General features: G+C 41.1%; 1 protein-coding gene across 10 annotated transcripts; it reads left to right on the top strand.

Moving 5' to 3' along the window:
- Nucleotides 1-1729: 1729 nt before the first annotated feature.
- On the top strand, nucleotides 1730-17865 carry RLIM (ring finger protein, LIM domain interacting). Of its 10 annotated transcripts, none has more exons than XM_039487192.1 (6): nucleotides 1730-1886; nucleotides 4618-4677; nucleotides 8370-8477; nucleotides 10823-11015; nucleotides 12778-12861; nucleotides 13969-17865. In XM_039487192.1, the coding sequence occupies exons 4-6, from the start codon at nucleotides 10847-10849 to the stop codon at nucleotides 15507-15509; spliced, it is 1794 nt and encodes a 597-aa protein (XP_039343126.1). In that variant the 5' UTR covers nucleotides 1730-1886; nucleotides 4618-4677; nucleotides 8370-8477; nucleotides 10823-10846; the 3' UTR covers nucleotides 15510-17865. The 10 variants fall into 10 exon arrangements, with proteins under 10 accessions (XP_039343126.1, XP_039343122.1, XP_039343123.1 ...); XM_039487188.1 differs by having other exon boundaries at nucleotides 4560-4677; XM_039487189.1 differs by having other exon boundaries at nucleotides 4557-4677.
- The last annotated feature ends 216 nt before the right edge of the window (nucleotides 17866-18081 follow it).

The following is an 18081-nucleotide window of genomic DNA, read 5'->3' as shown; positions in this document are numbered from 1 at the left end:
CTTCCCTCGGCTACTGTAAGTGAGACCATGTAGAATGTTGACTTGTGTGGATCATGTCCAAGAGGCCTATCTTACCCCATTCATTTTGCAGGGAGCCTAGGCGCCTATGTCAGGCTTTGTGAATACCAGTGATTTTCTAGGCACCTAAAAGTTAGGTGGAGCAAATCTAACCTAAAGTGACTGGCAACACCCAACAAGCTCGTAGTGAACCTAGGAACAGAACCCAAGTAACTGAGGGACAATCCAGTGCACCTAACTCATATTGCAGTCCGTGCTGCCTACTAAATGCTAACTCTTCCTTGGCCATTCTGGGTCACTGGTGTTTGGAAAGCCAAACTGTAAACTTCTTATGTTGACACAGAAAATCCCAGAAGTGCCTTAGACACCTTAAAGATTGGTGGATATTCATGAATCTGTATATGTGAATTCAGCAATGGCAAAACCTGGTGTTGATGGCTACTTAGTCTGCTTGCTAATAAACACACACACACACATCTGCTAGCTAACTGAACAATGTGCAAATTCAAGCTCATCCCCTCACCCGAGTAATTCATATAGCACAGAGAATCCACTGGGATGAAAAACGAAGGGGAAATAATACCACAGATATTTTATCATAAACTGCAGGATAAGAATGGCCATACCGGGCTGTCACACCAAAGGTCCATCTAGCCCAGTATCCTGTCTACCGACAGTGGCCAATGCCAGGTGCCCCAGAGGGAGTGAACCTAACAGGCAATGATCAAGAGATCACTCTCCTGCCATCCCTCTCCATCCTCTGACGAACAGAGGCTAGGGACACCATTCTTACCCATCCTGGCTAATAACCATTTATGGACTTAACCACCATGAATTTATCCAGTTTTCTTTTAAACACTGTTATAGTCCTAGCCTTCACAACCTCCTCAGATACCAGTAGTCAGATCAAATAATGAAAGAATTAACAGCCCTTCTTACAGTCATTGCTCTTTGTGATGTATTTTTATGCTTCTACATGCATCTGGCAGCCCAGTTTGTGTGGCACCATGTTTTGGGTGTGTATAGACGCTGCACTACTATAGCACTCATTTTTATTTACAACTCTAATATCATCCCATCCTATGGCATACCCAGCAAAGGAGTTTAATCTTCAGTGCATGAAATAAACCAGTTCCCTGGCCCAAGATCTGGGGTTGGGATCAGGGTTGCCACCCCTCCAGGACTGTTCTGGAGTCTCCAGGAATTAAAAACAAACCTTTAATTAAAGATAACGGCATGTGAGGAAACCTCCAGGAATTCGTCCAACCCAAGTTGGTAACCCTAGTTCGGATTAGCCTTCCTGCAACCATAGGCTCACCGTGGCCCATCCCCCTGGTGCGGGGGCCCAACCGACCCGTGTCTTTCACCCGACACCTTAGAGGCCAGGGTCCTGTCTGAGCGCCAGCCTGGACACCGCCGCGCTGGGGTGCAAGGCAGGCCCCGCGCTCACCGGCAGCTGCACGCGTCCAGTCTGATTAAACCGGCCACTCGCCACCGCTTCAGGATAACGCCCCGCCCCCCTCCTTGGCCCCATCCAAAATGGCTGCCTCGCCAATGAGTGGGGCCGTTCTCTCTGCCCGGTCCTCCGGGCTCTATGGCGGCTTGTGTAAGGCGCCTCGCTGACGGGAGAGGAGTGAGCATGCGCAATGAGTTTTCCTTCACTTCCTCTGGCGGCCGCTCCTGTTTCCGGCCCCCCACTTCCCTGGTAACAATGGAGCAGAAAATGGCCGCCTGAGAGGGGGAGGGAAGGAGACGCTGCTGCCGCTCGGGGAGGGACGGAGTAGGGCGAGCCAGGGCCGAGCCCGCTGAGCACCGGGGCAAGCAACGGACCGAGACCCGGGGGGGAGGAGGGAGCCTGGCGGCGGCGGGTGAGTATCGGGGCTGGACGCAGACTTTCAAAATGGCCTAGGGAAGGGAGAGGCCCAGGCCCAGGGGAGGAGGAGGCGGCGGTGGCGCTCTGGTTGCCGGCGGGGAGGGGGAGTCTGTGTCCCCGAGCCCCTGCCCCCCTTTGATCCGCGGCCCTGCCTAGCCGGGGCAGTTGGGAGGAGGGCCCAGGCGGTGGGTGGGATCCCCGCTCCTGGGGCAGGGAGGACAGCAGGCCCTTTCGGTCTCCCCTGTCTCTATGGAGGCGACCCTTTGATCCGCTCTACCTCATCCCCAAGTGTGAGCGCGGGTCCTTGTCGGCAGCAGGGGCGCCTCACTTCCTGCCCCATCCCCTCGGGCAGGGGAGGACTGACACCTCAGGGCCCTTCCCATCCACACGGCCTGAGCCCGGAAGGCTCAGCTTCCTCTCGTGGGCTGCGGGGCTTCTCGCTCCGCTATACCCAGCTGGGTTTGAGGGGGGTTGAAACGTGAAACTAGGCCTTTGGGTTTGCAGGAAAACTCGGGCCTCTCTCTCTCCTGTCTAGTGTCTCCTTTAAGGAGGTAGAGTGTCTCAGGCCTAAGCCTTCATTTTATCCTCCCCACACTAGGAGCAAGGAGCCCCATCGTGAGGAGAGAGGTGGAGAGGACTCTCTGTGAAGGCCCCTTCTGTTTCCAAAGTGTCTAGGTTGTTTATAGTTTTGTGACCCATAAAAACTGATAGATAAAATGGGGATCACAGTGCTGTCTAATCTCACTTACTTCCCAGTTACCTTTATTTACCACACCCCAAAAATGTTCTGAGGATGTTGTAAAAATGATCTATACTTCTAGGAATGTTTATGGAGGTTCAAAACTCTGGTCATCCTGGGATGTCTTATGCTGTTTGTAGTCATACATCTCAAAGGAGGACCAAAATCTATTCTGTCTGTATCTTATGGACTTATTTTTGATCCATTATCTATCTATTTGATATATTTACAAAAAGGGGTTTCAACAAAAAACTTCCCTAGGAAATTAAGTTGGAACATTGGATACAGTCTGTATTTTCTGGAGTGAATAAACAAAGAGCCCTGTTTAGTGTTGAATAAGTAAGCTTTCAAACTGAAGTTGTACACAAATAACAATAATCAGGTGAACAGCACTACACCCAAGACTTCCCATCTGCACTATTGGCTATATTGATTAATTTCAAGTTGGAGGTGACTATGAAATAGTAATGATGCTGAAATGATTAGAAGATGGATGTTACAACCACAATAAGTTGATAGGTAGAGATGAAAATTAAACAATAGCTCCTTTCTTTTGCAGATGAAGTTAAATATCTTCTTCCAGAGTCTGGGATTGGATATGTTATGGTGATAGCCCAGTGTTTAAAAGTGCCTCTGTATGCCCAGCAGAGGTTTACCATTTTGGAATGGTTAATAATCATTTGGAAAGTAAAGGAATCAGAAATGATTATCTAACTGCTCATCATCATCAAAAGAGGAAAACATATTTTATTAAAGGGGTTACAAAGGAAATAAATACTGCATTCTTCCCTCCTCCCCCAATTAGCTGTACTAAAAATGTATGTGCTTCTGGCTCTTAATGTCACATAATTAACCACACCGATATTTATATAAGGTGATGTGACCGTCAAACAAATAACAGGTCCCCAGCCTGGATAATAAACATGTTGTCCAGTCCATATTAACTACCTCACAGAAAAGAGAGTTGACAGTTTCAGCACTCTTCATCTCTCCACCAAACTCAGAACAGCCTGGTGCCTAATCTTCACACATTTTTTTGCACTTGTTTGTTTGGTTAAGGGCATGATTTTTTAAATCAAAATATTTATACCGGTGTAGCCCCTTATAGAGTTAAACAGTACAATTCTTGTGTATAGACAAGCTCTTAAGAATGTATTTAGGCTAAGATTTAAAGAAGTCTGTAGGAATGTTAGTAACACTTCCTAACACAGTGGTTCTCAAACTTGTGTACTGGTGACCCCTTTCACATAGCATGCTGCTGAGTGTGACCCCCCCCCCTATAAATTAAAACCACTTTTTTATATATATTTAACACTATTATAAATGCTGGAGGCAAAGCAGGGTTTGGGGTGGAGGCTGACAGCTCACGACCCCCCCCCCCCCATGTAATAACCTTGCAACCCCCAGTTTGAGAACCCCCGTTCTAACAAAGCTAGTGGAGACAAGACATTGTATAGCCTAACCCATGCTGAACTGGTTTAATTGAAATCCAACTAGATTAACTGACACTTACTAGCTGAATAGTCTACACTAGACTTTTATAGCATGTTAGCTAACATGATCTAACACACCTTTAAATCCTCTTCTAGGTGAAGAGGGACAGGAACTTATAAAAACCTAAGCCAGTCAAAGTATTGAAAGGATAAAACATAGCACGTTTATCTATACCTTTTTACCTTCAGGTTCTCTTATTTTTAATTTCTTATGCATAGGCATCTATCTTGCAACCTATATTTAAAAAAAATGTGTCAGTGTTAAACTTTAATGTAGGGATGGAACTTTCCATGGGTATATAAAGGTAACTCGGAGTGTCACATTCTGAAGAGAAAAGCAAATGGAAATGTTGTATGAGACACTTGGCTGTGTGTAAAAATATAAAATGCATATAAGGTTGCAATTTCATCTTCTTGTCCTGGTTTATGTCAGCAGACACCAATTGGTATTTCTTGGCTGATCTGAAGTGTTGATGTTTAACTCTTTCCTTCAGTGAGGACTGCAAAGCTGAGCAGCTTCATTGCTAAAAAATCAAGTGGCAACACTTGATTAGGTAAGATATCCTAATATGCATTTACTTTATCCTCTTAATTTTAATAACTTTTTTAAAAAGTCCAACAAGAACAATCTTTTACAAATTCAGTATGCCAGAGGCATCTATATGCATAAGCTCATAAATAATCTACATGAATTTCTGTTTCTTAATTGTCATCAAAATCAGATGATGAGATTGTAGTTTTACATACAGCTTGGTTTTATATTTAAACATAATATATAGCTTAAATGTTTTTAAATAAGGTATTATTTAAAAAAAAAAAAACCTTTTATATTTGGGAGTATTTCATGAATTAGACAGCAACCAGGATAGGCTTGTACCATAATCCTCATTTGTTGATTGCAGTTGTTTGTCAGCATAGCATTGGCCTGTTATCTCCAGTAGAATCTGTAATAGCAACAATTTTGCGGATGAGGTGGAGTTAAAAGAAGAGTTGAAGTTACATGTTTTTTGCATTGAAATTCTACAGGTTATGTTTGATTTAGAGCTTCCATTAACCGGAGGTCCTGTTTCTGCTGAAACTTGAGCACTACTCGACGGTCATCAGTTTTGCGGGTCTGGCTCCCCAGGATGCTACCCTACTTTTGCTGCTCTCCCTTTCAGTGACGACATTGGCTGCTGACATACCACAGTGCTGCTTCCTCCTAACTTCAGAGTGGGCGTTTTGCTTGCTGACCTTACAAGATGCTCATTTTTAGAGCAAGAGAGAACCATTTCCATGAGACTCCTCTTGTGATACCTCATGTCCAATAGGTCTTCTCTTCTGTGGTATAATCTAAAGACCAAAAGCAACATAATGTCTTATTTATTTTCATTTTCAACATGTCTTTGTGACAAATGCTATTTTAATAAGGAAAATTATAACATTTTGAGCCCTCGGAGTTGACAGTGGAGTTCTAAGAGTGCAACATTTTATTGGATATGTGAAAGTATTGACACACGTTCTATTGCAATGTCATACCTATGATTAAAATGACATTCTGATTATTATGACTTCTACTTGTTAGCGCTCTAGGAACATCTTTGTTCCTTTATTAAAATAGCATTTTATACAAATACTTTGTAAAAAGACAAAATACTTTTTTGGTGTTCTTTGGCAAGTTGACATTTTTCCAGGGTGTGTGTGTGTTCGTGGTTTTTTGGTTTTTTTGAGGCAAGAGTGTACTGGTGACATTTGTGTGGTGTAATGTTTGGGGTAAGATGAGTATCTGTCCATCACATTTAATGTCCAGATGGATACTTTAAGAGCTTTCTGTAGGTGTTTTGTTTTATCTTAGAATGCACATTCATACTACATCTATTAGAGTTAACAGCAACAGGCAAAGAATAAGCCCAACATGTAAGGCAGATCTTTAAAAATTTGAAAATTTAATCCCCTATTGCCTCTACGCTGCAGATATTCAGACTGGATTGAAGGCTCTGAGCCTGCAGTAAGAGGCATACAGGCAGACATCTGTGTCTATGTGGAAAACTCATTATCTTCAGCGGGGGCTGTAGGTCGACACAGTGGTCCATCTGTGTGCATCTTGTTGCAGGATTGGGGTGCAAATCTCAGTGAGCCCTCTCCCTCACATGCTTGTATTTTTTTTTAATGCTCTTAGTAATTGGGTTCACTCAACAGTCATTTTCTTTGGTCTGTTTTTTAGAGCAAGGATTTACAGGATACAACAATGATGAAATGTCAAGGTTGAAAACACATGAAATGTGTGGTTTCTTAATGTATTACAACTAATTATTTATAAAGTAATTGGTGTTTGACATAGCTACATTAAAACTGTTTACTAGTTTTTTCTCTTGTGCATCTTAGAAGAGCACAGCTTGTACTAGTTTGTTTTTTGAAGCCTAGTCATTAATTTAGTTAATAAGGCACTTTAAAATATGACCTAGGTTTTGCAAATATTTTTGTAATTTGAAAGAAATGGAGTTCAAAATATTCTAATAGCTAGTTTTAATTTCTCTCAATCTGAATTATCTGGTGTTGGAGAGCTTTTCTTGACAGGGCGCTAGGGATGAGCTTTCATCATGAAAGAGGGTCAATAGTCCTATTAGAGATTTAGGAGATCGTTATGGGTTAGGGAATGTATATATTTTCAAGTCAATATCTGAGTTTTGTCTTGTACGTTTTTCTTGAAGTTTGGTTAAGGTAAGGGCAACTCTGACTTCTACACTGGTACAACAATTTGCCTCTGGTTGCCAGAAAGGATGACTAGTTCTTGTGGGATGGAAGTGGATCAGTTGGTTATAGCTCATTAAGTATTGTAGTAGGTAATCACTATTTAGAAATTAGTCCTGTGACGAGCACAGTTGCTAAACTATTTCCACCTATTAACCATCCCTTTTGTGTATTCAGAGTTATAAATTAAATTGCTTGGAAGAGAGTCAAGAAATCTGCATAATGTATAGGAATCTAATTTTCTAGAAAATATCCAGTACATGCCAAATGAAATGATGTCACTCTTAAATATTGAAACCCATATATTTTCATTTCATCTTAAAATATCAATCATTTAGACACAAGACATTTTGGGGGAGATTAACTCCTTCCAGCCAGTTCTTAACAGTACTTGCTGTTTTATTAATTTGGTTGGTCATAGTCTTTTTCCTCCTATTACTAAGGACTTTGAGACCTACTACATATTGCTGATGAAGAGCACAACTTTATTTTTTTAAATCGCTGCTTTTTCTTCAAACAGCATAAAAACTTTGATCCTTTAGGGTCTCAAGTTTCCTTTTACTTTATACAAGTTGCAGATTTCAGCCATGACTGCTTGACTGCTACTTAATTTTAAGTGGGTTTTATTCACTTACAGAAACAGAAGAACATATACTAAGATTAATTCAGCTCAGATAGCTTTTGGGTTATTTTACTATGTCCTGAAACAGTTTGTTTATTTTCGCGCAAGGAGGACTTAGTTGGTAGGTCATTGTGCCATCTGCTCAATTAACACGTTTCTGGGAAGCAGCTTGTGATCCTCAGATGGAAGGTAGCATATAAGTGTAAGGTAGTAAAGATAAAGGTGAATTAAGAGTTTAAGCATTTTACTGTTGTATGGGGTCCCAAGTGAATTTCTTAAACAGCTATTTTAGTAAATTCTTGAATTGTGATGCCTGACCCTCTTTCATAGATTGACTTTCTACTCAGGCCTAGTTGTCACAGTATCAATGAATTGATAATTTTAATACTGGTAGTGGAGCAAAGTAACTGATAATGGCAACTTTTTTCAATACCAAATGAATATCTTTAGTTCTCGATCATTTTATACCCCGGAGACCATAAAGTAACTCCTCCCTTGGAGATTATAAAATCTTGAACTATAGATAGTCATTTCTTGCTATTAAAGCTTACTGTTTTCCATAGACTCTGCTGCTTTGCACTGATGGTAAGGACATCACTAGTCATTTGTGCCTGGCACCTTTGAGTGGATTGTTAATGAGTAACTACAGGGAATCCACTTGACTGACTTGTCAATGAGTGGGCATACCAATTTAAGAGTTTACTGTAATAATATCTGGTTATTCAGCTCCTGAAAAACACTTCCCATCACCATTTTCAAGAAAACTTTCACTTGTTTTGGTCAAGTAGCTGTACAGATTCTTGTTTCCAGCGAACTTTAGACAAATCTTACTGTGCTTCTATAAAGATGTTCAGTTTCATTACTGGATAAACTAAAGTTGGCTATAATCAACAGATCTGCACTCACTACATCTTAGAGACATGAGCTCCTCCAGACATTTGTGCTCTCCCTCGCCAGTTCTGTGCTGACAGAAGAAGGGAAATTTCAGGTTGTGTTACGCAGGTAAGAACAAAATCTCATGTGAAATTGTCCAAAAGCAAGAAAACTCACTGAGGTGAAACATGCTATATATGACCTCCTTTTAATAGGATGCCACTGTGAGGTCTATCATAATGTATAGGCAGACATGGTATGTCTTGCCCTTATTTGCATTTCTTGCTTTATGGTAATACGCTGCTTACGATATCTTAATGTCATGTTTACATTTTAGTGGTTAGGTCTCATTTTCGGCATCAAGATTGTGCACTACACTCAAGACACAATTTGGATGGTGTGCCTCAGCGATTAAATCCCTGACGGACAGCTGTATCTAGTTATTGTTTCCATAGGAGTCTGTTGTATAGTAATATGGTAATGGTGCTGCTTTACTGCCACTATTGAAATCCTGTTAAGTAGCCAGGCGGAACCAAGGAAACCCCATTGTCATTGTAGTACTATTAGTATCCTAGTGATAGGCATCTAGAATTTATAGGGTTCTGCAATGGCTAGGGTAGAAGAGAACTGTTTCTTGGAAGTGGATAAACTGGCTTGGTGCAGAGTCTACACTAGGTGTTTGCACTGGTGAAGCTACTTTGGTGTAGCTATACCAGTGTGAAAATCCCTAATGTAGACAAGCCTCCAGGAGTAACCCTAATAGTGTTGAATCTAAATGCAAGACCCTCCTCTGAGGCCTTCTTCCAATAATGACATTTCCCACATCCAACACGTAATTTTGGGCTTGGAGAGGGAAGAAGACAAACACAGTAACTCTTGTGTAAGTTACCTTAAGGTGTGCAAACAAATGAGCCTTGAAGATCATGCAATACTTCTCTATTTCGGAGATGTAATGATTTAAACTGTAGAGACATTCTGATTTTTCTTGACAGTTTTGTTTAGAAACCAAAACAAGGATCAGTTTCATGCACTAGACCAGTGGTTTTCAACCTTTTTTCATTTGCAGACCCCTAAAAATTTCAAATGGAAGCGTGAACCCTTTTGGAAGTCTTAGACATAGTCTGCGGACCCCCAGGGTCCACAGGTTGAAAACCACTGCACTAGACAAGTGGCTGAAAACAGATCCTATTATATTTGGAAATTCTCCGATTAAAAAGCACAAAACAGAATGGGTTTGTTTTTTGTTTTTGTTTTCCCTCCTCCCTTTCAGTATGTTCATGAGGCTTCAGGAGCTGTTTAAAAAAAGGAAACATTTCCGGTGGAAATGTTGTATAGGAGCATTCCACCAGGTGTAAAACTAGCTAGATAATGAGCCACATGAGTAATTGGTACATTCCCACAGTTGTGTAAGACAGTGCTTTACATCATGATTGGTGAGGCTTCCTTGTTTTGGCTTCCATTTGGATAGGTTTAAGGTTAACATCATTTCTCCAGAGGTGGTATGTTTTCACTGTTGACATTGACCAAATGCAGATATTGCCGTATCTCTCACTAATGTTGAGAGATGTGTTAGAAGTTCTAACCTAACTGAAGTAGGAAAAGTGTGGGGAGAATGCATATATATTGGATTCCTGTTTACAGCTGGCAATATGCCAGGTACACAAGACCTTTTGGTCTCATATTCCACTTTCATCAAAATTGACAGTTGAACTGCTGTCTAATAAATTACTTTTGGCATTAAATCCCAGAATTCATTCTACAGAACCTTCCCGCCCTCTCCCTCCCCCCCCCCCCCGAGGAACTGAATGATCTTTGTATTGCAAGGTGTTCTATGGCACCCACAATCTACTGTGCTGTAATTCCACTTCCTAGTTTTCACATTTCTTCCAAATTCTTTTGGCTTTGGGGGATTGGCTATTCCTCTTAATTGTCCAGAAGGATTTCTGATCAGTAACACGAGGTACTTAGTTTCCTTATAGGCTTGAGTTTGGGAGGCTTAATCCTATTAAAATTGCCTTTTAAAGGAACATAGTGTTGGATTCAGATGACTCACGTCCTTTACAGGATTGTTTTAAGGCAGCCTTTAGGCTGCTCTAGGTTGTGCTTTGTCAAGTAGCTGCAACTTCAGGGTATGCTATAAGGGGGTTTAGATGTCTCCTTCCTGAGCAGTGTTGGGTACACAAAAGATTGCCTGAAGGATTTGGTCTGTAATTTTTATGCTTCCCTAAACATATTGCATTTTCAAAATTATTGATTTAAATGCTGAACCAAGTAGTGATTTAAATTGTGATACAAACTAAATTTCTCCTTAAATAATTTAAATAGATGATTGTGATTAAGTGTGTGTTGTCAGGGTAAAGTTAACGACAGATTGTGCTGAATTCCACTGAATGTGTGAATAAGCATTACAGATTATTTTATTCATTTTTGTATGTATGGTTTTCAAAATATGTAGTTTTCTTCTCCTTTTTCAGATACTTTCCCACTCTTTCACCAACATGGAAAGCTCAGATTCTAACGATAAAGGAAGTATTGATCACTCAGAAGCACAGCGCCGGAGTCAGCTGGATCGATTAGAACGTGAAGAAGCTTTCTATCACTTTGTAAATAACCTGAATGAAGAGGACTATAGGCTTATGAGGGATAACAATTTGCTAGGAACACCAGGTATGTTACAACATGTAGGTAGCATGAAAACTTTAATTTACAAATGTGAATGCCTCTACACCCATTTTCAGACTACCTAGTTCCTCTCACTGTTGTGCTGAATGTGTCTTCAGCATTTATTATATTTTTAGTACTATTTTATGCCATTGTAGAGAGTGGTTCTTCTGCTTAGTTGAGCACACAGTAGACCAGTGGCTTTGAAACTTTTTTTTCTGGCGGCCCAGTTGAAAAAAATTGTTGATGCCTGCGATCCAACGGAGCTGGGGATGAGAGGTTTGGGGTGTGGTAGGGGCTCAGGGCTGGGGCAGATGGTTGGGGTGTGGGGGTGAGGGGTTCAGGGTGTGGGAGGGGACTGTGGGCTGGGCAGGGGTTTGGGGTGCAGGAGGGGGGTCAGGGCTCTGGGCTGTGGGTGCAGGCTAGGCTGGGGATGAGGCGTTTAGGGTGCAGGAAAGGGCTCTGGATTTTGGTGGAGGGGCTCTGGGTTTTGATGGAGGGGATTGGGGTGCGGGGTTTGGGTGCAGGCTTATCTCCGGTGGCTCCTGGTCAGCAGCACAGCCGGGGTTCAGAGGCAGGCTTCCCTGGCACCGTGGACCGTGCTGTGCCCTGGAAGCGGCCAGCAGCAGATCCGAATCCTAGGCGAAGGAGGGCAGGCGGCTCCATTTGTCTCTGGTCTGCAGGCATTGTCCCCCAGCTTCCATTGGCTGGGAACCAGCCAATGGGAGTGCGGAGCCGCTGCTCAGGGCAGGGGCAGTGCGCGGAGCCCTGTGCCGCCCCCGCCCCGGCCTAGGAGCCGGACGTGCTCCTGGCTGCTTCTGTGCCAAGCGTGGTGTCAGACTCAGAACAGGTAGGGACTACTAGTTTTTACCAGCTGGCCACCAGGCTCCCTGTGTGCTAAGCAAGGTGACCCAGTGCCTTGCATTCTGCAACCCAGTACTCGGTCGTGACCTGAAGTTTGAAAACCACTGCTGTAGGCCATTCCTTGAAGGTAATATGAATAGTGTCGAGCTTGGTAGGTTAAACTACATGTACTAATTCAATTTTAAGAAAATGTTAGTGTTCACTGGAACTTGCAAAGTTTGCACTACTGAGGGCTGCATTGGCATCTTGCCAGGTATTTGAGTCTCACTTGGGCTGTTTTTACATAAGAAGGTTGCACTGGTTTAACTAAAGGTGTAATTTTAAAACCAATTTAGTTAAACCTGTGTGAACAGCCTTATTTCAGTATAAGAGTGGCTTATTTTGGCTGAGGTAAAACTGATTCTTTAGCACAAACTAATAGACTTGTGCTAAACTGAAATAAACAACTCTTAATCTGAAATATGTCGTCTGAGGTTTTTTTGCACTGGTTTAACTAAATCAGTTTAAAATAACACTTTTAGATAACTAGTGCAACTTTCTCTTGTAAGTGAGGCCTTGATTGATATAGGATGGAGAATACTGCTGACATATGGTTACAAGACCCAGCAAGCATTTCGACATCTTCTTCTGAGCAGGTTGTAACTCTGTTAGCTGGAGCCTCAGCAAGTCTTACCTAAGGGCAAGAGTATTGGAGGGCTGTGGGGTATACTTTGGCTACCCTGACTTATAGATATCACGGTGCGTCAGAATGCAACAAACACTTAGAAGCAGTCATTATTCTTGTTAGTACAGTATTTGCAGTTCAAAGAGAATGTAAGCGTAAGAACTCTTAAGCTATGGATTATTCTTGCCTTTATATATCTGCCTTTAAAATAGTTTTGGAAATCTTTGCTTGCTTCCTAAGGTGAAATTACTGAAGAAGAATTGATGAGAAGGCTACATCAAGTTAAAGAAGGTCCACCACAGCAAAATGGTGATGAGAATAGAGGTATATATATATTGTATTTGTGGAAGCTCTTAACTTTAGCACCCAATATAGATCTTAACTTGAGTGCAGGAATAGAACATGTTAAGCCTAGGCAGGTGCGAGGTGAGCAGTGTTTTAGAATTAAGTGAAGATTATCTGATATCTGCTTCTGAAATCAAAGTTTTGAAGAGATTACAGCTAGAACACATCACACTTCTATTTTGCTGCACTGTGATCGCGTCTGCATTTCTTTATTCTTGTTTAGATTTCTCTCCGTTCTGTTCCCTTACAGGGGTGCTTTCTGAGGTTCCCACATTTTCTCACCTTTACTCTTTCCATCTCAAGGTTGCCACATTGCCTCCCTGCATAAAGGTTTACACACAGGTCCCACTGAACCCCTGTCATTGTTCATTGTTAACTAAATGAGTTTGCTAGACTAGAGAACCAAGTATTCCAGGCCACTTAGGCAATGTCTACATTAGCAAAATTTTTATTGCTCAGATATGAAAAAAAACACTCCCCTGAGTGATATAAATTTTGCCAGAATAAGCGCTCATTTGCACAGCACTATGTCGACGGGAGAGCTTCTCCCACCGACATAGCTACCACTGCTCATTGAGCTGGTTTTATTATGTCGGCTGGAGCGCTCTCTCCTGTTGGCATAATGCAGCTACACAAGTACTCTTACAGCAGCACAACTGTATCGGTACAGCTGTGCCTCTGTACGCTTGTTAATGTAGACATGGCTTTAGTTTGTGATTTAACTGCTGCTGTACTAGGCCATTAAATTGACAGTATTTGAGCAAGTTAAAAACATCTAATGTTTTTTTACTGATGAAACATAACGGACTTTCCATTTAGTTGTTACAAGAAATAATTATTTTGATGACCTGTTTGCTATTTGGCTACAACTTCTAAAGAGGCATAATTATTGGTGGTAGAAAAATGTCCACTCATGCTCCCTCAAAGAAAAGCTCTTGTGGACATAACGCTTATCAAGCTGTTCAGGATGAAACTGTTATGGTGTTTAAAAGACTTAAATATTTTAAAACTGTAACTTGCTTAATTAAATTTAATCTAAGAATTACCTCAGTTCTCTAATTTTGGTAGTTCCCTTTCTTTTGACAGGTGCAGAATCCACAGAAGATGTTTCTAATAGAGATTCCATAATAGACTGGCTTAATTCAGTACGACAGACTGGAAATACCACACGGAGCGGGCAAAGAGGAAACCAGTCTTGGAGGGCAGTGAGCCGGACTAACCCTAACAGTGGTGATTTCAGATTTAGTTTGGAAATAAATGTCAACCGTAATAATGGGAACCCAAACCCAGAAGCTGAAAATGAGCAATCTGTAGAGCCCTCTAATGGTGAGGATTTGGAAAATAGCCAAAGTGACACTGAGACTCCAAGATCTGAATCGCCATCTGTAAGGCAGCCTGGCTCAGAGAGAAGTACCGCTGAGGAGTTAGCAACTGAGGAAGCATCTCCTCTCAGAGGCCAGAGAAGAGCAAGAAGCAGGAGCCCAGAACAACGAAGAACCCGGGCTAGGACTGATAGAAGTAGGTCACCTATTAATCCAGCAAGTGAGACTCCTCGCAGGTCTCCTCACAATATGCCATCTCAGACACTTGATCATTCCCTGGTAAATGAATCCGAGGGAAGTTCTAGAACTAGACAGCATGTGACGTTAAGGCAACATACAACGGGGACTGAGATTGCAAGTGAAAATGCAGTTGTGTTTTCAACCCCTGAAACAAGACCGGCTCCTCCTGCATTAGGTTCTTCAGAAACAAATGGCAGCAGTGAGTCTGCAGCTCCTGGACAGAGGCCACCTACTATAGTTCTTGATCTTCAAGTGAGAAGAGTCCGTCCAGGAGAATATCGGCAGAGAGACAGCATAGCCAACCGAACCCGATCCAGGTCCCAGACACCAAACAATACAGTCACTTATGAAAGTGAACGTGGAGGGCTTAGGCGCACATTTTCACGTTCAGAACGGGCTGGAGTGAGAACTTACGTCAGTACCATTAGGATTCCTATTCGTAGAATCATAAACACAGGCTTTAATGAGACAACATCGGTCGCAATTCAGACCATTCTAAGGCAGATAATGACAGGTTTTGGAGAATTAAACTACTATATGTACAGTGATGGTGATGCAGATCCTAGTGGCCCAGCCCCAAACCAAAATGTAGATGCTCCTGAGCTACAGAATGGAGGTGATAGTGGTAGTACTAGTTCACGCAGTGAAAGTACTGAAGGTAGCTCAGGGGAGGTATATGAAAGTAGTAATGAAGGAGGTTCAACATCTGCTAGGCGGGAAGGTCGGAATACTAGGGGATCAGTCACTTTTGAAGAAAGTGGCTCTTTACCATTCCTTAGCCTAGCACAGTTTTTTCTACTAAATGAGGATGATGATGACCAGCCAAGAGGACTCACCAAAGAACAAATTGACAACCTAGCATGGAGGAATTTTGGTGAAAGCGATGCTCTGAAAACCTGTAGCGTCTGTATTACAGAATACACAGAGGGCAACAAGCTTCGTAAACTGCCTTGTTCCCATGAGTACCATGTCCACTGCATTGATCGCTGGTTATCAGAAAATTCCACTTGTCCTATTTGTCGTAGAGCAGTCTTAGCGTCTGGTAACAGAGAAAGTGTTGTCTAAATGAGATCTGAATTTGTGGCTGAACAGCTGGTGTAATAGTGATGGGCAACAAAGTCACTTTCATTATGACCACTTTTTGAGTGGTGCTTCAATGTAAAGTAACGAGTCTGGCTGCTTCGTCCCTCATGGAAACATTTTCTCAGAATTAAAGCTTTTAAAATGGGAATCTCTTTAAATTAGAGTCTCCAAATCTATTCAGTTTCAGTGTCTCGAATTTCAGACAGTTTTATTTCCCCAAAGACACCTATTTGTTATAAATTTCTCATTTTTTTTTCATCATCAAGTCTGTTAAGCTCCTTCCCCATCCCCTCTCCAATGCATTGTGAATCTTAAAGACCTCAGCACTCAGCTCATCCCTGTAAGGAACTTATCTGAGAAGTCATCCTAGCTACAGCACATGCTTCATGATGGATTTTTAAAAGCAAACCCAGCTATCCCACTGAATATAAAATTAATTCAACTGCACCCTTAAATATAATTTTGGTTAATTTTCATATTGGGTATTCTTGGACACATGAGTGCAGATAACACTAATGTTAGCCCTTTTCCCATTGTACAGCTGTCTCCAGCCCATCACTATGGCACACTGTAGAGTGAGCTGATAGCTTAATCGGGATATTTATCTTGTGGAAATATAAGAATTGCCTATGCTTGTTTAAATAAAAAAAATCACAATTTTTGTTTTACAATTGTAAAGCTTTTTTGTAGAAGCTCAGTACTTTTCCAGTGCACTGTTGTACTAATGCATTAAGAATTAAAATTGTACCATGCTTAGAAATGAAGAGAATGCTTTTCATATAAGACCCACCACACACAGAGCAAACTAAATACAAGCGAGCTGCTTTTGTAAATGTTATTGTCAAGAGCAGTGCATATCTGTACTATTTAATTTATGTGAACAGCTACTGTAACATAAAACAGTTAAGAATTAGACATCTTAATTTCATTAAAACTGATGGAAATTGAATGTTATAACTGCAGTGTCTTGGCTCAGTAATGCCACCAAAAAGGTGATGATAAAAAAGAAATAGAAACCTGCTCTGAAGACGGGTTTTTTTTTCTTTGTATGGTTACTGATGTGTAATGATACAAACTTGTATGTACCAGTTTCATACAGTGAGGATTTTGCCCAAGTTTTGTATTAAGCTGTATTTTAATCACTGAGGGAGCTGGATGTAACTTTCAGCAGACAAATGTTGGGAAATTAATTTTTCTCCTCCCACTCTAATGACCTAGTAATCTCTGGAGCTTTGTTAATGATTTAACATGCTGGCCTCCAAAAATCAATGGCAGTTGCATGTGACCTAAGTATCTGTGGTAGAGAAATTAACGTTTAGGTGTAAATGAGAAATAATCTTCTAACAGAAGTTTCTCAAATAAATTGCCAATCTTAAATTATTGGTTACTGGAGTACATTTAAAAAATGAAATTTCAAGTTGTTTGAATTTGCAATTTATTTTCCTTAAAGTAAAATATTAGGCATGTTTCTTTACTGTTAAAGACTGTCTAAATTCCACTTGTGTTTTGTATTAAAAGTTAGTGTGAGCTTATCACAATTCAAATCTTATAAATGCATTTACACAATTTTAAGTCAGCTTTGGAAATGTTCATACCTCAGCTGTCTTTACATGGTGGGAAACCTCTTCCACATCTCCCCCATCCCCAAGAAACCTTTACTCTTTAGTAGCTTTGCCAATGCTACATGCTTCTCAAGGAAAGCAATGTTCTATTTCAATTAAAAAAAAAATATAGTAGTTGTTAACTAGGGATATGAACTGCTCTTGCTGGCTAGATCCAAAATGTTGCTCGATACTCAGATGACAAAACCAAACCTGACCTATCTTTTTTTACATTAACTAATCTTCAGTGTTTGAGTGGTGGTTACATAGAACGTCATCCTAGCTGTTAAGCCATTATAATTGAACTACTCACCAGCCAGTTCAGGATTCCAAGATGTTCTGGAGCCCTCCCATTTTTCTAACAGTGTATTTTCATGTCATTCTCAGTTCTATGGGGAATCCTGGCTGGTGAGCTCACTTTCCTTGTGGTGGAATGCTCCATCATTGTAAGGGTGTTCCTTATCGTATGTTTTTAAAACATTTATAAACAAATACATGCTCTCAAATGTTCTCTCTGAGATGTGTTCATCTATAAAATTGGAGGTTAGATATTAATGTTACTGGTTGGGCTTTGTTTCATGAATGTAGCTAATGAATCTTAAGCCAAAACTACTTCTCAAACATTGGACACCCTGATTTTTGAATCTTTTCTGTAGTGTGCACGTAAGTGCATGCAATCACTCGCATTTTTCACTCTTTGCTGACTTGGACTGTAGAATTAAAATTGAAATATTTTATAGTGGTATTTGCTACTGATTTCTAAATACACTTTTAGCTTTTTAAAATCAGATGTCTTATGAGGACTAAGGACAGAAATGAGAAGAATATGAGCCCATTAGCAACAAGCGATACACAGTGGAGGAAGACTGTAATACCTCATTAAGCAGTTACTCTTTTGTTAATTGATTGTTCTTGGTTTCCAAGAACTATACAGTTCAGACATCTTGTAGTTT

Source organism: Mauremys reevesii, linkage group 9 (genome assembly GCF_016161935.1).
Source record: "Mauremys reevesii isolate NIE-2019 linkage group 9, ASM1616193v1, whole genome shotgun sequence".
Taxonomy (NCBI): domain Eukaryota; kingdom Metazoa; phylum Chordata; order Testudines; family Geoemydidae; genus Mauremys; species Mauremys reevesii.
Note: the sequence above shows the minus strand (reverse complement) of the source record. Positions and strands in the feature narration are given on the sequence as shown.

Bases quoted from the DNA above. Each gene is read 5' to 3' on its own strand.
- RLIM (XM_039487196.1), top strand. From the start codon at position 10,847: ATGGAAAGCTCAGATTCTAACGATAAAGGAAGTATTGATCACTCAGAA. The intron at 11,016-12,777 runs GTATGTTACAAC...TTGCTTCCTAAG, and splicing joins CAATTTGCTAGGAACACCAG to GTGAAATTACTGAAGAAGAA. The intron at 12,862-13,968 runs GTATATATATAT...TTCTTTTGACAG, and splicing joins AAATGGTGATGAGAATAGAG to GTGCAGAATCCACAGAAGAT.